At 49.7% G+C, this 20,613-nt stretch overlaps 1 protein-coding gene across 1 annotated transcript in view; it reads left to right on the top strand.

Moving 5' to 3' along the window:
* The window catches only part of NOL10 (nucleolar protein 10), a 62,569-nt gene that overhangs the window by 29,198 nt on the left and 12,758 nt on the right, over positions 1–20,613 (top strand). The window contains exons 14-17 of the mRNA XM_037151784.2: positions 17,153–17,279; positions 18,817–18,896; positions 19,107–19,205; positions 20,173–20,262. Of these exons, the coding sequence (XP_037007679.2) occupies positions 17,153–17,279; positions 18,817–18,896; positions 19,107–19,205; positions 20,173–20,262 (396 nt within the window). The remainder of the gene's footprint in view (positions 1–17,152; positions 17,280–18,816; positions 18,897–19,106; positions 19,206–20,172; positions 20,263–20,613) is intronic.

The raw sequence follows: 20,613 nt of genomic DNA, 5'->3' as shown, positions 1-20,613 counted from the left end.
TCAGATTGACGTGAGCAGTGAGGATGCGCAGTTCGCACTCTGTCCTTTTTGAGTTTTGTTTTGTAAAGACTCTTCCTCTTACCTGTGCCGGAAGCCTCCCCTCCTTTACCTTTCAGTTCCTACCGGGAAAGTGAAGTAGGGACGTGCGCTCTCCTGAACGGGACTCGCAGAGCACACACGTGGCGTTAGGCGGCGGTTGGCAGGCCTCTCCCCCCGCCCCCCTCCCCCCGAGATCGGGGGAGAGGAGAGGAGAGGGGGTGAAGGAGCTCTCCAGACCACCCTCGGCCTTGTTAGGAAGATTCTTCGCGTGGGGCGGGCCTTTCATGCTGGCTTGGCCCTGTGCCTTTCCAGAGCGAAGCCGTCTGCTGGCATCGATTCTCTGTGGTTTCAGGAAACCCGTTTGTTGTTGGAAGCGCTTTGAGATGTTTCCTTTGGCTGCAAGTAGAATGAAAGCCATTCAAATAGCAGCTTTTCCATTTCCTTAAGTTACTTGTTCCTTGTTCCCCAGACTCTCACAGTCTCTCGTATTCCTGTCAGTTTGTCCGTCTTCCCTTGTCTTCATCTGTTCAGTGCTCACCGATGGTGGCCACTGTGTGTCGGGCACAGTGCTGTTTGCTGGCATCGGGAGTTGTACAGAGCACTGCCCCTTCCCCAGTCTCAGTCCCGTGTGATGAGCGCTGGACCGGCGTGTGGAGGAGGCGGGCTCAGGGCCTGGTGGGAGGTGAGGGGGTGCTCAGAGAAACCTGCCAGGGGCATTGACCGCCGTGGAGAAGACCTGCGGGCAGTGCTGCGTGCTGGATGCAGGGAGTGGGCGCGGAGTGGGAAGAGGATCTTGGGATTGGAGGGAATGGGGTGTGCAGAGATCAGGGTTCACGCCGTCCACACGGCTGCGCGGAGGGGTGGGAGCGAGGGCTGAGGCTGAAGAGGCCTGGCAGCCAGCCCGCGGAGCCCTGGGAAGCCAGGTGTGGCGGTGCAGGGCAGGCAGTCCTGGGGAAGGTGTGAGTGGCGAGTGGTGGTTCCGGAAGGGTTATTTCGGCTGAGCCTCTAGGAGGATGGATTAGATAGCATGTCAGCGGGAAGCCACCAGAATAGGCTGGAGCAATCCTTTGGGAAGATGATGGTTCGTGTGAGCCCTGGGCTGGGCCTCCGGTGTAGTGGGTGGAACGTGGGGGTTCTGGGTGGTCTGAGTGAGGTCCGATGGGCAGGCAGTAGTTTCAGAGGTTGGTAATCTGGAATTGCCTGGTAGTGCGTGTCAAGTCCTCGATGGGCACTCGCGTAGACTGCAAGAAACGTCTTCCATCATCTGGCGTGGCGGACGCTTCCCCCGGGTCAGCCCCCGTTAGGGATGTTGCCAGGAGAGGCCGAATACAGCAGCTTGCCCCTGACGCTCACTCCTCGTCCTGGGAGGGGTCTCCTCACCCCCCCTCAGGAGTGCACACTGTGCGTCAGTCCTCAGCGACTGCCGGAAGCCAGTGTCGTCAGTGTGGAGCCTCTCCCCACGTCAGAACTTGGAGGAGTCAGCCAGCGGGAGGGGACAGCCTCGCAACAGAACACGGGCGCGGGGGAAGGTCTGCGTGGCATCGTGGGCGACAGCGGCCTGGTGTGCGTGGGAGCAGTCCTGAGTGCTCGTGCCATCTTACCAACTTGTGCTGAGATGGCAGCGTGGGGACAGGGTGCGGGGGTCGCTGAGGCTGTAAGACAGGCCTGGTAACCCAGTGGGTGTGGGGAGCGAGGAAGGGGAAGGACCCAGAGGCTACAGCCCAGGTCCTGCTGGGGTCACGGTGGGGATGAGGAGGACGTTCCCTGAGTCCAGGAAGAGAGAGGGGAGTGGTACAAATTACTTTCCTTTTTCTATCACATTCCACATTTTATAAAATGCCCTTTAAAAGGAAAAACAGGTTTTTTTGATATGTAAACATTGCATGCATATTCCTGTTTATTCCCACTATTACAAAATGAAGAAAATAAAAACCATTATTTCCCCCTTGAGCTTATGAGCACTATAATAGTTGTGTGTGCTCTCTTCAAGTCATGCTTAGAATGTTCTGTTTGCAAAGTCAGGTTTTATATACAAACTTTAAGGCATTACAGTCACTTAAAACATGCTGGGTCATCTCCATCACAGAATCTGAGAAGTGAAAGAGGCCCATCACTCACTCCGACTCTGGGCCGGTTTCTCAGGGTGGGTTTTCTGTCTCGAGGGGGATGCGGGCCAGGTGGTGAGAAACTGCTTTCTTGACACATGTCAGTTTCCGCTTTGTAACTGGGGTTGACCAGACGGTCGGCTCCCAGGCGGTCGGCTCCCAGGTGGTCGGCTCCCAGGTGGTCGTGCACCTGGGGCCCCTCGAGCCTGCTGTTCTCCCCCAGCTCAGCACTGTGCGGAGGCCTGCAGGGGGAAGCTCTGGCCCGGTCTGCCCTCGCGCCCAGTGAGGCTCCGATGGCACCTCTGTCTTCACTGGAAACCTGCTCCTTGTAGTGCTCCTTCCAAGCCAGGAGAGCCCAGGGGTCTGAAAGCCTGCTGTCTTCGTTAGATTTCATCCAATTTACCAAGCTGGTATTTGGCACCGAGGTTCACTTGAGGTCTCTGGAACTAGAGAGGTTTAATACGTGGCTCAGGACAAGCATAGGAAGTTCGGACTGAATTTGTATGAGCATCTTATACATCAGGTGTGAAAACTCTTTCCCCCTTGGGACTGTGCTAAAATTGAAGGCAGCCTGATGTTCTTTCAGCTTGTTGAGTTTTGCCTCTCGGTCTGGCGCCATCTTTCTTGGCATCTTCAGGACTGAATGCAGTTCCTGGTGTGCGCACGCCCGTCGTACTCGCAGACCCTCGTAGCCGACTCGTCTTTCATGGCCCAGTGGGTTGTCTCTCCCTTCCCCATTTTCTCAGCAACTCTCATACTTTTCCTCCTCAGAGACCAGCCTCTGTTACTTTGTTTGTTTGCTTTTTAAATTCCGGGCCTAATGCAACTGCAGCTCCCAGGAAATTGTTTTTCAAGTTGGTTTTCCCTGAAGTGTAACTTAACCATGGTCTGGGTCTTTGCCAGTGACACCGTTGGCAGCTGTGTGGACTCCAGAGGGACTGCCGGCCCCGGCTGCACCCCACCCGAAGCCCAGCCAGCGCGGTCTGTGTCACCTCCGCTGAACGTGTGTGGAGTTCAAGCCCCGGTGTGCCCGCCGGCCCCCACGACCACGCACTGCTGGGGGTACGGCTGCTTCACGCCTCACGGCACCCGTGCCGGAAGACGACTTTTGTACAGCAGGGTGGGGATCAGCACCTCGGCCCTGGCAGCGCACTGTGGCCGGCCAGGTCCGAGAGCCTGATGCGACGCCGTCGCCATCGTGTGTGGGGCGCTGGCAGGTTCCTGAAAGTCCCGGTCGGCCCAGAAGATGTGATGGTGGTCTGTCGAGAAGCCGGGCTGTTTCCTAGGAAACCCCAAAAAGAGTGGGAAAGTGAGCACACTTAACTTTTGATGGATCATTTTTGAAGTTTTTCCTAAAGTTGGCTTTGCATCTGGGGTAGGGCGGACTTGCCTGTTTTGAAAGGATGACCTTCATTTTCCTTCCTGTGTGCGCCTGGGGTCGCTGGGAGCGCCCGGGCACGTTCCTGCCTGTGGCTTTGGTTTCAGCCTGGACCGCGATCCGTCCAGGTGGTGCGTTTCGATTTAAAGCCAATAACGAAGGCTCACTTGTGTGTATTCGTTTGCTGTTTGGAGGATTCCCAGGATATGAGAGCTGAAATGGCCCTAAATATGTCAGTGTCCATGCGGAACCCTGAAAGTGGTCGTCACGTTTTCATCTGAAATGCTCATTTAAGGAGAGAGCCGTCCAACGTAGCGACAGAAGTGGTTCTGTTAGAAACTTCTGTTTCTGCTGCCAGCTGCAGCGCTTCTCACAGTTTAGGGAGGTGGGCAGACGCGGAGGAGGCGCCGCCCTGGGAACTCGCAGAGGACGTCCGAGACGAGGGCCCTCGGACCAGGGCCATAACATGAACTGTGGAAGCTTTCGAAACAGAGCCTTAGAACCAGAAGGGGGATTCGAGGTCGTCTAGTCCAATCCCTTAGGTGTAGGTCAGGAACCAGTTATTTTATTTGTTCAAGGTCAAATGACAGGTTGGTCACAGACCTGGATCTAGAGGCCATTTCTTCAGTCCGCGTTGCATAGTGGAAAGAGCTTAGGTTTTGGAAGTGGTCTGGCCTGAGTTTGAATACCAGCTTTGGCGATCATAAACTCTGTGACTTTGAATGAGTTACTCACCCCATCTGGGCTTTAGTTTCTTGAACTACAAAAGAGGGATTTTGTTGTATGTGAGGCAGCAGGTGTAGTTTTTCAGTCATTTTTCATGGGCCTGGCCGGTGACAGAGGTCAGCTGATTGCTGCTGTCAGACGTTTTGCCGTGAGCAAATGTCAGGGGTCCCGTGGCAGAGAGTGTCCGCACTGTGTGGGCACAGGCTGCTATGTAGCTTTTAGAGGGAACGCGCTACCAAACAGGATAAAGTTGTACCAAGAAGGTTCTGACAAAAATCATAAACGTGAGCAAGGAAAACAACTTCAGAAATACAGCGTGGGGCTGTGCGGTCTGTTGGAGACGTGTGAAAACCGGTGAAAAGGACTGTCGCGTGCAGAACTGCCGCACACCTCTGGATTAGCTGCCCGTCATCAACGCGGAAAGCAGCGATGCAGTCCGGTCACTGAAATAGGAAACCTAACAACGAAGTTCATTCCCCCTGTTTGTCGTCAGCACACTTTTGGTAGAAAATGGCAAATAAAATAGAAGAAAACTTAAATACCTTTCCACCACCCAAAGCCAAACACATCAATTTTTTGCTGTATTTATCGTTTAAATCAGGAACAACATTTATATGGTTTCATATCTTGCTTTCTCCCTTGATTAACATTCCCTATGTTATTGTAACTCTTGGAGATCATTAAAAAGGGAGTTTTGCATATGAACATAAAAGTAATACATGGTTTTAAAGAAATGTTTAAGTACCAGAAAAAGATGAAAAAACCAACTATATCTTTCTAGTCAGAGACATTTTTGCTCATATTTTCGTTGCATTCGGGAATATTGTAATGACTTTCAAGTCCCTCGAGTGCTGGGCGGGGGGAGCAGTTTCAGTCGGGCTGCTGCCGGCCGCCCTTCCCCCTTGGTGGGCACACGGCCCGGGCTGAGCTTGAGCCAGAGCCCCTCCAGCTGAGAGGGTTCAGCCCTCCGTTCCTAAAGCATTGGCCACCTGCGACCGACCAGGTACCTTCTCCACTTTGGGTTTAGGAAGGGTTAGTTTTGTGTCCTTCTTGGGGGAACAGAGTCACTGGTAACTTTTTGTGTTACGTGGCTGAGAGGAGGAGAGACCTTTGGAAAAAGACTGCTGGAGCCCGTCATTTTGTTCGAAAGATGTTCGGCCCCAGCACCTCTCACTGCGAGTAACGCAAGATGCGGGGTTTTGTTGTGTTTTGTTGTGTTTTGTTTGGGGTATGACAAGGCCACTAGGTGGGGGTCACTTCCTGTCTCTGGTCCTGTTCCAACCCCTGAGGAAAATAGACACTAGAGACGCACTGAAGGCCACCCCGGAGGGTTGAAGTCTCACCTCCTTGACTTTAGAACCTGATCTTTAGATACGGGCTCAAAGCAATGAAATTAAACTTCAGAAATAGGAAATGCAGTGGCTAGAGTAGAAGGGAAATGCGTTAAAAACACAGTTAGCAAGTTCAGAATGGGCGCAGTGGGGCTGAGCAGCAGCATCTGTTAAAGAAGAGAAAGAACAGAGATCTGGGAGTTCACTCAGCCAAGGAACAAATAGGAAGCAGAACGTTGGCCGTGACTCCGCACGTGAGCGGGGACAGATGTGGTGGTGTAGTGAGAGGCCACCTTGTGTGGCAAAGGATCCTTGAGGAACATGTCCCAGGCTGAGTGTCGGAGAAAAGCAGCCAGTCCAGGAGTCCCGATCCGCCCCCCCCCCCAGAAGGCGTGTTCTCAGGGTGCAGGGAAGGAATGAGACACCAGGGCAGAGGCCTGCTGTGGGGCGGGGAGCACCCAGGGGCCGTGGGCTGGAGAGGAGGGCCATCTTGGTGGAGGACCAGGAAGAGGCGGCAGAGGGGGGGGGGCTGACCTTGGTGATCTTCCAAAAGGAAGAAAACAGACACATTTGAATGAAAAACAGTTCATTTTAAATTGAGTTCAACTTTCTGTTCAGAGGTGCATAGTTTTTAGATGTCTCGATTCACAGTAATGCAAATGGGGGAGACATGTGCTTAATTTCGTTCTCAAAGAAAACAAAGATCACGCCAAGCCTATAGAAAGATCTGGGAGGATAAGACATCTTACAAAGGGTAAAAGACCTAATTTTAGCAAGAAAAAAATTTGAGTCACTTACAGGCAGAACCTGCCAGGTAGTGGAAGAGTTAGGATTCCAAAGGTGGTGTATTTCTGTCACCTTTTTCTAAGGGTGACACAAAGCAGGCGCAAGGGGCCGTGCGTTTCTGTTTAGTGAGTTTCCTTTCCTACTCACCGCAGATCGGTTGGGACTGGGTTTTATTTTACGCCGGAGTGGCTTTGTAAGGTTGGTGTTTGTTCCACCTGTAAGTTTTCAGTTATACGGAACTCTCAGTGGGAAATAAGGACAAAAGTCAGGTGGCTCAGAAAGTGCCGTGTTCTCACACAAACAGGTTGTTTGTGTTTTTACCGAGAGGAAACGTGGGCTTCCTATTTCCATCCAAACACTTTCAGGCAGTGACTCCGTATCTGTGATGTTTTTCTCAACAAAGGAAATCCTCTCCACTTCCCATGACGATTTATTGGGTCACAAGAATAGCAGACACACAGAAAGCGTTAATGTGTGACACTCAGGAAGTCATTTTCTGAGCATCCTGTCACATCTTCAGAAGTTAATTTAGTGCTGCCTGGGTAAAAATACATATGAAAATGTCCAGTGCACACGTGACATGCATTTTATTACATTAGTGCACAGATGGCACTGGTTTGGGTTCGACAGTGACACGTCCTGCACCCCCACCTGAGAGTGAACAGCAGCCTTCTGTTCGGGGGCCAGTTACTTAGTGGGGCTCAGGGATGGACCAGAGGCCTCCTCGGCCGGCCCGGCTGGGGCTCGTGCACCCACCAGTCCCTTCCCCGTTCTCGGTTGGGAAGTGCATGGGGGGATGTTACGGGCTCTCTTGGTGGGGCCCTGCGGCTGGTGGTGGCAGGGCGCTCGCAACTGGGTGGGTCTTCATCCCACGTGTGTCCGGCTGCTTGAATCCTGTGGCAGTTTGACTAATAAATGTGCTCCTTCCCTACTCTGCTTTTTTTATGTTTTGTTTTTTCCTTAAAAATAGAAAGCGGGTTATACAAATAAGTAAGAAATTTGGGCCACATGCTTTTGAAAAGCCCAACTTACACAGCAGATATTAGGGGAGTCCTAGAACTCGCACTGTCTTCACTTGGTTCAGCGTTCTCGGATCCCAGGAAACTCGTCTGGCTTCTGGTGCCCGTGCGCTGAGATGACAGTTCCCACAGCAGGACCTCTGTGTCCCTGCCTGCGCGTCCCTGGGGCCGGAGGCAGCATCCACTGCTTCGTGGGCCCTCACTGCGGGCCCGTTGATTCGAAGGAATGAATATTGTTCTACTTCATTTTTCAAACGTATGGAACTTTTTCAAATATCCCTGAGAGTAGAGAGAAACGTGACGAGCCCCCTGCCACCCATCGCTTCACTGCAGTGTCGTGCCGACAGCTTCCCCCCGCTTCTCCGAGGGGGCGGGAGATGCGGGTGGCTTGTATTACTAGCCCTTTAAATTCCTCTGGAAGGTAGTTGTTGCACGTGGTTAATCGGGAATAAGTACCTGATCGTCACATTGGCACCAGTCTTTGGTTAGGCTACATATTTACCTTGTTGAGGAAGAGAGCATCGTTCTGGGTTGGAGAAACAGGTGATGTGTAAGTGATGGGAGTGAGGCAGGCGCTCGGGGAGGGGGGTCAGGTCGGCTCTTTGTGTGTCTGCACGTGGTCGCATCGCACGTCCATCCACTTGGCTGCACTTGAGCAGTTCTAGGTTCAGAGCAAAGTTGAGTGGAATATATAGTGTTCCTGAATATCCCTTACACACGCGCGTGTATGCGCACGCACAACACACGCCCTCCTGTGCTGTCAGCGTCCTGCACCGGCGTGGTGCACTTGCTGCTCTTGGTGAACCTGCACTGGCACATGGTCAGCGCCCAAGGTCAGCGGGGCTCGCTCTTCGCACCGTGCATTCGGAGGGTTTGGACACGTGTCATGGCGAGCACCCACCGTGTACTGCATGGAAGAGCTTCAGCACCCTGAACGTCCCCCGTGCGCTGCCTGTTCGTCCCGCCCTCCCCCTCCCCCACATCCCCAGTGACAGCTCACCTTTACTGTGTCCATAGATTTGTCTTTTCCAGGCAAATGTCACACGTTTGGAATCATACACTTGGTAACGTGCCTTTCCAGTTCCCTTTATGTCTTTCTGTGGCTTGATAGCTCATTTCTTCTCTCTGCGTAATGCTGTTCCGCTGTCTGGAAGAAGCACAGCTTGTTTACTCATTCACCAGTCGAAGGGCAGCTTGTTGTGGGGCGTGAGAGCATGTTTAGTTTGGTGAGGAACGGCACCCTGTCTTCCGGGGTGGCTCCCGGCAGCAAAGGAGGGCTGTCGGGGTGCTGGGTTTCAGGTACCCGATAGGTGTGGCCTCGTGCAGTATCTTACTGTGTAGCTATGTCGTAATTTATTCACCAGCATCCTCTTTGTGGGTATTTATCGCCCATTGCTTTGAATTCCATAAACCAACGCCGTTCCGTGGAACTTTCTGTGCTGATGAAAACTTTCCCGGTCTGCTGGGTCCACTGTGGAGGCTGCTGGCCATGTGTGGCTACGGAGCATTTGCAGTGCCCCTGGGGGAACTGACTCTCACATTTCCTTTTATCTTGGTTTCATTTTGAACAGCCCCAGGCATCTGCCGTACAGGACTGCACAGCTCTGAACTGTGCCAGAGCCAGGCCAGGTCACCGAGCTGCTTTCAATGCCCAGTGCTCGAGTCCCTTAAAGAAAGAACTATGATGCGCTTCTTGGGTTTAATTCCAAGAGAGTTTTTCTTTCAGGCACGTCAGTCCACCTCCCTTACTCACCTGGATGACGTCTTTGTACCTTACGTGCATCTCGAGGGAGCCCATGGTGAAATTTCTGGTCCGGCTAAAGCAAGTGGTCTTTTCCGCCCCGTCACTCCCACCGAACTACACGGCCTCCCTTTCACTCTGAACCTGAAGATCACATGACGTGTGTGGTTTGTCTCTCATAAAGCTCTTCTCTTTTTAAAAATGGTTAGATTTTACATGAAGTTTTTGGGATCTACCCTAAGATTTCTCTAAGAACAGCTTAATACTGGCCCTGGCCAGTTGGGTAGCACGCCATTCCAGGACGCCAAGGTTGCGGGTTTGGACCACAGCACATACAGTAAGCAACCAGTGGTTGTGTGAATAAGTAAGTGGAGCAGTAAACCGACGTTTCTCTCCCCCTTCCTCTCTCTGTCTAAAACCAATAAATTAAAAAAGAGTAGATTAATACTGTATACTCAGTACTTCCTTCTCACAACCCTATATCCATGTTCTACATGTTAATAGGACACTGTATTATCATGTGTGAGAGTCCTTTTTATCTTCCCATGGGGAAATATACGTATTTAAAACTCTGAAATAACATTTTACCTAAGTTTATAGAAAGTTACGTAAGCAATTAATGGTTGGCCACATTTTATTCAATGTGAATCAAAATTTGGTTCTTTAGCCTCTTCTTTTGTTCTGCATGTGTAATGCTTTCCTCGGCTTTCTTTGGAGACCACGGCAGATCTAATTTTGTTTGAATTTAATGTGTGTTCGTCAGGATTTCCTAGTTCCGTGCACGGTGCCCTGCGGATAAACAGTGGCTGCTGAATGGTTTTGACTGTCCTAGAATAGCATTGTTCAGGTGTGTGACCTTGAGGGAAAAGTGTACATACATTTAAAAGCATTTCATTTTTCCTTTGTTTCTGCCAAGTTCCCATCACTAGATATTTTTAAATATTAGGATAATTTTGTTGTTACGTAGACTTCAGAATTAAGAATTGGGAAGGCAAAAGGAAATGCTGAAAAATTATTAACAAATTCCTTTGCCTGCAAGGAAGTAGGCCGGAACCAGGAAACCGCTGATGCGGCCACCGGGATAACACGCCAAAACCATCTGTGTAAGTCTTGGCAGGAATAGAATGACCAGACGAGGTCTTGGAGAGTGCTCGTTACCAGGTGTATAATCAAAAAGATAAATACATTCTCACGTGATGAACTTGGCCTGGTGCCTTCCGCACCCTGGAGGAGCTGCGTGTGCAGGCGCAGCGGCCAGGTGGAGCCCCGTTAGCGTCGTCGGGGAACTGGGGAGGGGAAGCGCTGCCCGGAGCTGCTGTCACTGCGAACCGCGGGTGGACTCCAGGAAACCGCGTGGGATTCAGGTGTAAAGCGACAGTAAACGTCCAGCTGTGGTTTGTGGCAGCGGGGCGGGGCCAGGCTCTTCAGGAGAGAATTCGTGGGGGACCTTGGAGGAGACGTGTGTTTCCTGTTTAGCAGTGGACCATGAAGAGCATCGGGGCCATCTGAAGATACTGCTTCTTGAGAATGGAAGGAAGAAGATGGAAGCTGAGGATCTTTTCGTGTTTTTAAGGCATTGTTTGCAGTTTTCATGAAAAGCGGACAGAAATGGAACCTTAGCGAAAAGGCGTCCAGTCTTGCACCATTAACAACAGTGTTAGTAGTGGGTTTTTTGTAGATGTTTTGTTTTATTTTACTTATTTCTTTATTTTAGAGAGAGGGGAAGGGGGAGAAAGAAAGAAAGAAACATCGATTGTTGTTGGTTGCTTCTCGTATGTGCCCTGACCAGGGATCGAACCTGCAACCTTGGTGTGTAAGGACGACACTGACCGCTTTGAGCTGCCTGGCCAGGGCCTTGTAGATGTTTTTTAGAATTATATTCCTTTCTGTTTCTAGTTTGTTGAATGTTTTTGTCATGAGTTGGGGTTGGATTTTTATCAAATGCGTTTCCTGTCTCTTGAGAGTTTGTGGATTTTGTCCTCCATTAATATGGGGTACTGTGTTGATTTTCATATTTGAACCAGCCATGTGAAGACCTTGACCACTGGGTCGTCTTCTGTTCTTTTTGTCCTTGTCATATTCATTACCGCCATGTTAACTAGGCTTGGGACAGGAAGGAACAAACTTGTAGTCACTGTACCGTTAATAACTGAATGTTCTCTGTGGTTCCTGACACGTTCTGTTTTTGTATTTAAATGTGTGCTTGGGGTGTGCTGTGCCCCCAGCCCGGAGCGCAGTCGCCCCGTCCGATGCCCACGGGTGTCCGCAGAGCCTGGTCTAGATGCACCGTCGGTTTGACCGACTGGCAGTGAGTCTGCGGGATGAGGAATCTTCTTTGTTTTCACTGGGCCGTACTTTTTGTCATTCACTTCAGTGCCTGAACTACTCCTTATCAAACACTGAATTGCAATAGATACTTCTGCTGCTCTTTAAAATAAATGTTGAAGTGAGATAGCTGCTTTGCTTACCTGGATTGTAGGAAGGAGGGAACGAAGCACTACAAGTACGAGCACCTTAAAGGGCTCACAGCTGCTCACACAGTTGCATGTAAATTCGGGCCCATGTGCGGCCAGTGAAATCACGCCTTAAGTTCATGGCCCCTCCCTTGGCCGGCCGAGCCATCTCCTTTCTCAGGCTTCCAACCAGGTACTAGTCGGCCCCCGTGTCAGAATCTGAAAGTGTGTGCTGGTGCTCACGGGGCTTCTCCGTCAGTAGTGCAAGGAAAGTTTGGACAGGAAATTGTCCTCTGAGTTTGTGTTTATGCTGCAGAGTTGTCCTTCGTAGTTGGCAAAGCCCTACTGGAGATGGCAGGCTGTGCGATTAGAAGGACCGTCATTAATCACAATAGTGGTCGGTGACATTTACACTGTGTAACACACCTTCGTCGTCTCTGATCTGTGATTTCGAAATCCAGAAGTCCCGGAACCTTTTTGTAGCTCACCAGTGGCAAAGCCTGGCCCGACCTGCCTTGTTAGGCCCCAGACCTGAAGCGTTTCTGTGTCCCAGATGACTGGTCCTGTGCGTGCCATTTCGGACCCCTGAGCTAGACCCCACCAAAGGTTTCCAAAGGGACAGCAGTGCATGGCCCAGGTAGCTTCTCATAAAGGGTTAAAGCTTTATAGTTAGTCACGGACTTCTCGTTGGCTAGGGTTAAAATTCTTACCTGCCTCTTAAAGTGTCGTGTTCCTTTCTGCTATTGCTGTTATTAGTGTTGCTCTTCTGATGACTGTTGTTACTACTGCTCTAGTTCCAGAACTGATATGAATGCCTACTTTTAGAATGTCCTGTAAACAGTTCCATAACAGAACAATTAGATGACTTACGTGGTTGCCAGGTGGTAAAGGTATTTTATATTCAAACCCGTCACTGTTGTCAGTAAATGTAGGTCTTTACCTGTTTGATGGGGTCATTATGACATAAATAATGTTTGAACTGAGTGTCCAGGGTTGTCGTAGTTAGGATAAGATCACTAAAAGGTAAAAGGGGCCATTCTTCTGACCAGGCACCTTCTGAGTAATGAGTGAGCAAACTGCACGTTAATGGTGCACGGCGTTACGTTCTAGCTGCAGCAGGTGTGTTTCTCTGAGTACAAAGTCGTAACCTCTCAGAGCTTTTCCAGACGGCCCGTCTCCTCTGACGCACTGTCCATCTGCGTCGGCAGACAAAGGGCTCCCGGAGCCATTGAAAAATGTCTCTTCTCTGGCACTAATCACAGTATATTGTATGTGATTGTTTTCTAAACTTGTTTTACTTATACTTGACGATTAGCACTTTTAGGACATGCTCACCTGACCTTTTGAATGAATGAATGAAGTTAAGAAAACTAAGAATCATGTGGCCCTTTCCCCAAAGTACTGCTGTATGGGAAACAACTCTTCTCCTGTTCGAGTTCATTCTCCTGCCTGATTTCTGGAGTACGCTGCCCCTGGGATGTCGTAAGTGGGGAGCTCCGTAAACAAGCAGGGAGTGAGCCCTGCCTCCTGACATCGACCGGCCCTGGGGTGGTTGCCGGAGCTGCTGAGCCCCCTGCCCTGTGCGCCGCGTTCTCTGACACTGTCGTCACTCTGGTGTCACTCACGGAGAGGCACTACCTTGCCCGGGTGCTGTCTGCATTTGGAAAGGTTTTAAAGAGTGTTTTAAAAGCCCCATGTGCTTGGGTATGTTACATGCTTTCACGTGTGCTGATGTAATTACACATCAGTTCAAGTTTTTCCATGTATGAGCCCATTTTGGTTCAGAGTTGTTTAAGATTTTTTTAATTCCTCTTTAGAGAAAGGGGAAGGCAGAGAGAAACGTAGAGAAGCATCGGTTGGTATGTGCTCTCACCAGGAACCAAACCAGTGACCTGTCCCTTTGCGGGGTGACACCCAGCTGGCCGAGACACGCCGGTCAGGGCATTGGTTCAGAGTTTCTGCCAGCTGATAAAGTTCTACTGGAAAAATTAAAATTTTTCTTAGTTGCTAAAGTTTCCTAAATTTTTTAATCACTAAAAATGTGAGATAATTTTCATTTAATTGCTGCTCTGTTATCAGTTATTTTCTTTCATGTTAATAGGAGGAAAATAAAACCATTTTGTCATGCTAGCATTATAAGTAACTGGAAAATGGTGGCACTTGTACTAAATTGGTATGGTGTGAATCTTTGTCTCCAGTGTGTCGATAATTCTTCGTTGTTGGTCCGTTAATCCCCCTGATCCGCTAACACTATCCAGGAATCCTCGGGCTTTGTTTCTCCTGGACACAGTTTGGGGTGCGGCACGATAGTGTTTCAAAGTACACGGCGGAAAGGGGGGCCCTTCTCTGTCGCCTCCCTGAGGACTTTAATGTCTATACTCTTTGCTCCGCACCCTCAGTTACCTTTGTCCATTGGCAGAACACAGGAGAGTTTTGAGTTTTAAAATGAAATGTAGAATTAACATTTTGGAGAGACACACTGTAATCGCAGCAGCAGATGGTCTTGGGCACGTGGCTTGCATTCTGTGTGCTGTAGAATTGGCGCCTCCGCCTTAACGGGTTAGAGCAAGCGGGCGTTCGGCCCCGTTTGAGTCGAGGCCGTCCCGCAGCCTGTTGATGGGGATTCTTTCCTATTTTGGAGGCCTGCGCACTCTGGGTCGGATGACGGGATTGGCATTGTGGTTGCTCAGGGACCCAGTGTCCCTTTATAGCAGCTTGATGGTCAGTTTCCAGTTCTCTGCTTTTATGACCTGTGACTGTAGGACATTTTTATAAACAAAAAGTGGAAGGTCATTAACAGATGACAGAAGTTCAGAATAGAACAGTCCTCATCAATTTTCTGAAACCAAACTCTTTAGGTGAATAAAAACGTGGGTAAGCCCGCAGTAATCAGCTTTGACTGAAGTATGCAAGGTGGCGACATGGTGGCCGCAGAAAGCCTGGACACTCGTGATATGGCCGTGGGGTCGCACTCCAGGGGTCAAGAGATGCTTTCTCGAATTTGGAAAGCCTGAAATTTAGGAGGCGAGTTCCTGTGTTTTTAAGGGTTGGTTGAAGGTTTACCATATTTTATAAATGAAGACAGCAAGGGATTTCTACACGTTAATTGGCATTGTGGTCCTGGGCCCAGCAGGCTGCTGTGCGTGCGGGTGAGCCCTCCTCACTGGTCCGCTGGCCACGATTTTGGCACCTTGCTGGCAGACCTCTGAGAAAAGCCCTTCTGTGGCTAAAACCCGAGGTCAATACCACTCACATCCGTGATTTCAGCTTTGTTATGGTTATTCTGATGTATTTTTCTCTGAAAAGGAACTCGGGAAGCGTGGTTAATAAAGTGAGCCCATTAGATTTCATTTTGTTTTTGTTGGAAATATTTCCTCCTATAAAGTTTAATGACCATGGGTTTGATTGCAGAGATCACGTACCATAACTAGATCTGTCCCCAAGAGGCCATTTAAAACAATGCCATTAGAATCCAGATAACTAATCAAAAACTGTGCTGTGGAATATAATGAAAAAGGACTATTATAGTCTTTTGATATTTTTCCTCTTCATCCCCCAAGAACAGCCGGCGAACACAACATGATCTCTTTGTTGTCGCAGCGTGTTTACGACGGATCGGAGGCTGAATGGTGGAGCTCCCATGGCGGGAGGCCCGTTAGTGACCGGTGCCCGCCACCCAGGGGCCAAACAGGCCGGATCTCACCAAAAAGCATTCTCGTGCCCAGTGGTTTTACAGTGAAGTATTTGAGTGTTTTCATCTGACTAAGGACAGTTAGACAGTTTTTAAAATCATTAAACAGGACCTTTTAAGTCTCAGTACCTCACGCACATGGAATCCGTGGTGCATTCACATGTGTTTTGTGCACAAGTGGATTTATTTGTGAAATATTTATTGAACGCTTCCTGCTCGGCAGGCAGTGTTCTAGGCGCTGGAAACTCACCTTTTAAAACAGGTGGAGCTCCTCGTCTCCCAAAGGGACAGGATCGACTCCGGGGGTGGGGGCAGACACCCTGCCGTCCGAGCACCTCCACCTCAGAAGGTGCCGGGGTTTTCTTGGCTGCCTCCTGTGCTCGTTCCCCCTGGGTCCTACTTCCTCCCATTGCACCTGCTCCCCTGTGGACCTGGTGCCCTCTCTGTGCATTGCTGCACGCGGCTGAGTGTGTCTGCCCATGTGCACTGGCAGCGCTCGTGGGTTTGTGTTCCCACAAGAATTTGAACTCCTTCAGGGAGCTCATATTCAGTACCTTGGTTTAGCACGGTGCTCTGTGTGTGGTGCTGTTCGGCGCTGACTGCAACTCCTGCCCTTAAGAAGTGTTCCACGCTGAGTTTTTTAAAGATGCCTCCCATTTCTTGAAGGTTTGTCTTCTAGGGTTAGAGTCAAACTCCTTTGTATATGTAATCTTCTGCTTTCAAAATTTTTTTCTCCAGGTTCTGCTAATATGAAACTTGTTGGTAGGACTCTGTGCTATTAAGGGTCGCTTCTCATGCTCACGAGCCCAGCAGTCTTCAGTGGTTAGGGGTGGGGTCATTCTCTCTAAGCAGGCAAGATAATACAACGATATTAGTATAGCTGTATCTAACGTCTGTTTGTTTGTTTGTTTGTTTGTTTGTTTGTTTTGATTGAAGAGGGCATTAGGGGCCATTTTTCTTGGCTATAACTCTCCTCCTCCCATCTACCTTTTCCCAAAAAGTTTATGCTACGTTGAATCGTTTCCATTGCGTCACTGTTGTTTTCCTGTGTAATTGGTTACTACCAAAGTTCCCAGGCAGGTAGTCAGTGGAAGCTCCGTGTGGTCAGTGTTTTTTCCTCTGAATCCACGCCCCCCCACCCCCACCAAGGATTTCAGTGGCATCATTCCCACTGAGCAAGAAGTTTCCGCAGTGGGTGAGCATCTGCATCAGAGCCACAAGGTAAAAAAGCAGCCCGTACCTCATGGCTCACGAGCCAAAGTGCCCAGATTTGGCTTGTTGGTTGTAGAGTCTGTTCAGCCCTTTGCTCCTGAGCCTGTCATTGGGACCAGTTCACAGATCCTGACATCCTGTTCTAGTTAAGTCTGAAGAATTATATGTACAGAATTTTAATTTTTAATGAATTAAGTGAAGTGGACCATGCAAGAGTAAGTGTAGTTATGAAGTAAAGTAGTTGAAAACTCCTAAAAAAACTAATTTTCATTTTAGACTTTTGTTCTTTATGAGTGGCAAACTTAAAAACTGTACCTCAAATATGCGCTTGGAGACTCGAGTATTGTTTTGAACAAAAGAGGCAAGAGATGAATAGGTGGACGCTGTCATTATAAGTACGTGAATTGTTTGTGCTCTCAGTTCAAGACGTAAGCACGCTCGTGGGTGTCTTTGCTTCCTGACCTGACCCGAGTCTTCCTCTCACCAGTCTCAGCGCCTCCTACATTATTCTCTTCCACTGCCTGCCTGTCCGCCGTGCGCGTTGAGTTACTTCCGATAGTGCTGACAGAATCGGGATCCAAACTTACATTTAAGGAAGTCCGGCTGGAAAGAACAGACTCGCAGCTGAGCTGTGAGAACGTGATTTGCTAACCTCTCCCCGACACCGGCAGGTGCTGGGCCCCGCTCCCAGGTGGTGCTCCTTCTTGGACAACCTGACGGAAGAGTTGGAAGAGAATCCGGAGAGCACGGTGTACGATGACTACAAGTTCGTCACCAAGAGAGACCTGGAAAACCTAGGTAAAGACGATTTGGGTAAAGCAATGGTAGAAGTATTATCTCTCTCCCTGCTTGGTGGGGGGGGGGGGGTGTTGGACACTTCAGAAGTGGTGGAGTCACTTTCGTCTGGTCTTCAAGTCTCTGCCAAGCAGATATTACACGTAGTCCACATTATCAGATTTACCGTCTGTGCTTGGAGGAAGTTCAGGTGAGTTCAGCTGCTGAAGCTTCATTTCATCTTGAGTGAGTGAGGGACGGCCCTCCCTGTGTGTAGAAAAAAGGATCTGTCAAGAAAGCAGCGGTGTGCTTTTTCAAGTGCTAGTTGAGTGTAATCAGGTTGTGAAGAATCTTAAAGACTGCAAGTGAATGATTTCTGGCTCCCTGTCGGTTTGCCCTTTAAAAGATCCGATCTGAGACTTGGAACCCGCAGACTGACTTCAGACGTGCAGACCCTACTGGGTGCTGTAGGGTCAAAGACCACAGACCGAGAAACGCCCCCTGATAGTATGTGGTACTCGAGCAGGGCTTACGTGTGCCGGACGGGACGTGCTCCCTCCCCCTCCCAGCTCCGAGGGGTGGACACTCTTGTGATTCTGTTTCGTCGATAAGCAGACTGAGGCACATTGAGAGTGGAGTGAGTTGCCAAAGGCTTCAGTGCTAGTAAAAGTGAGGTTGGAACTTAACCCCGAGACCTCGCTCTGAGCCCCGGTCTCTCCAGCCTGCCAGAAGAGTGAATTTTTCCCAGCACCGGTCTGCAGGGCAAAGCAAGCAGATGCTGCTAATCTCACTCCAGTGGCGGGAAGAGGCGCTGCAGCAAGTCACGGAGAATGGGGCGCACAGCGGCGGGCCCGTTCCCCACAGTCTAGGCACCTTAGTTGTCCGAACAGACGGATGGACAGCAGCAGCTGGATGGTGAAAGAAAACAGGATTGGGTAGTAAATAGGTATATTTGGTTTAGCTGTATTTGGATAAAATGTAATTCAGCTCGCTTTTAAAACTGTGACAGTAGGTATAATATTCAACAAAATACGTCATACCAGAAACTTTTTCATGTACATTATTAATATCTTATAATATTAAGTGAGCCATTGGCTATCATTTTTCAACAGATTTCACCATCACATATAAAATCTTTAAAATAATTTATATTAAAAGTGGAAGTAAGGCTTAGTAATTAACTTCTCTTATTTTTGTAAGATTATTACCATTCAATACTTACAAGTTCTGACTCCCCCCCCCACCTATGGCCCCATAACTTGGTATTTCCCAAAACGTGTTTCATAGACTAGTGTGTCTGCAGAAGCACTTGTGGCCAGTGTCGTGGGCATCAGAGACGAATGGACACGGGTCCACACCCCACCTCTGCCCTGACTTGGCCAGTGTACTTGACCCCTGCCTGCCTTGGTTTCGTCCTCTCTGCAATGGCAGTGGCGCCCACCCTAGGGGTGCTTGGCGGCTGATGCATGTCGTGTCTGAAAAGTACTCGGTGTGGTGTCTGAATGTAGTCAGCGAGTGTCGGTTACTGTTTAAGAGATTTCTTTCTGATTCACTTCCCCAGGGCTCACGCATCTCATCGGGTCGCCCTTTCTCCGGGCGTATATGCACGGGTTTTTCATGGACATAAGACTCTATCACAAGGTAACACAAAAGCACAGTCACTCTGGGTGGCTGATGAGCAGTCCGTAGCCGTGTCTGTACTTACTTGCATTTTCACAAAACATACTTAGTGCTTTGTAAGAAATCCGTCTGCTCTTTGACACAATAGTGACGGTGTCTATGAAATTGCTGCTAACCACAGCTCTTTACAGTACTTTTATTTTTTCATTTTTATTTTTTTACTTTGGAAAGGTGAAACTGATGGTAAACCCATTTGCTTACGAAGAATACAGGAAAGATAAGATCCGCCAGAAGATAGAGGAGACTCGGGCACAGAGAGTCCAGCTGAAGGTGAGTCTTGTCCTCTCCATTGCGTTTACTGGAGGAAAGAACTTAGTTTTCATTTCGTTGTTATCCCGAAGGAACCTGCCGTCCACTCCTGAGTTCTTCCGTCACTTACTAGTGCTTTTGGTATATTTTATTTGTCATGAGGGTGGGTGCTGTGTAGTCTTATTGTGGCGGACTCCGTTGCGGTAGTATTATGGGAAATCAGTCGTATTACGTTAGAGGGACTGCTGTCATCCCTGCTGCGCCCATCCAGTGGTGTCCTCCAGTGGACACTCGGATCTGACATCCATTTCTTACCGGCAGTAGGCTGAGTCCTGGGCCAGCTGTGTGAGCCACCAGAGACAAAGGCCATGGACCGTGTCAGGGTCCTCACAGCGGCCAGACCGCACCAGTTACAGTAACTGGCAGACTTTGGTGGGAAGAGCCGTCAACCCGGTATCGGAGAACCGGAAAGACAGAAACATTAGATTGATTTGATGGGAGCGGCACTGGCTGCAGGGAGGAGGGACTTACTGGAGCCAGCTTCTCCATTGGGCGGGGCAGCCGGCCTCTAAGGAGGGGTCCTTGGGGTAGAAGGAGGCTGCTCCTGGGAGCCTCAGAAAACTGCAGCGGGAACCCCCACTCTCCCGGAGCCACCGGTTGCTGCCAGGGAGAGCAGTGTCACGCGTGGTGCCAGCTCAGCAACAGGCAGGCGGGCTGAGCAGTCCACCACCCCTCGGGCCCTCCAGCCCCTCTTGGTTGAGGTTGCCCGGCCACATGATGCTGTCGTTCCTCGCTGAGCATTGGCTCTGACACACGCACACCCTCTCTCAGTGCAAAAGACTTTCCTCTGTCCTTAAGTGTTCAAGAGTCAGGAATGAGTGCTTGGTGGCGGGGGCGCTGGGGTGTGGAGTGCCTTTGTCCAGCTTTTTGCTTTAACCTTTAAAGATAAAATATCGATGTTTTAATGCAGCTTGTCTTTCCTCTCCAGAAATTGCCAAAAGTTAACAAAGAGCTGGCACTGAAATTAATTGAGGAGGAGGAAGAGAAGCAAAACTCTGCACGGAGAAAGAAGGCCAAGGTGAGGTTTTGTAAGGGCATTTTGCAGAGCATGCCCCTGGTTTGCTTTTCGGCGCCTGCTGACCCACACCAGGCCCTGACCCGAGGCTCCTGTTGAAGTTTGTCAGGCTGGTTGGGCCAGGTGTTATCTCACATAAGGAAGACCTTCAAAACCACTCATGAATTAAGGAAGGAATCCTTCCCTGTAATTGTGAAGAATACTTGAAAGAATCGTTAAATCCATCAGCAGTTCATTAGTCTTGCCTTTGAACTGCTCATCAAACCCTCCAGCTGTAATAGCTCTGATACCTCCTGAGCTGAAAGTCAGTGAGGTGCAGTTACGTTCTGCTTTGGCTCCAGCTGAAATTCCAAG

The sequence above is a fragment of the Artibeus jamaicensis genome, unplaced genomic scaffold, assembly GCF_021234435.1.
Source record: "Artibeus jamaicensis isolate MK-2021 breed Jamaican fruit bat unplaced genomic scaffold, CSHL_Jam_final contig_465, whole genome shotgun sequence".
NCBI classification, from domain to species: Eukaryota; Metazoa; Chordata; class Mammalia; order Chiroptera; family Phyllostomidae; genus Artibeus; species Artibeus jamaicensis.
Note: the sequence above shows the minus strand (reverse complement) of the source record. Positions and strands in the feature narration are given on the sequence as shown.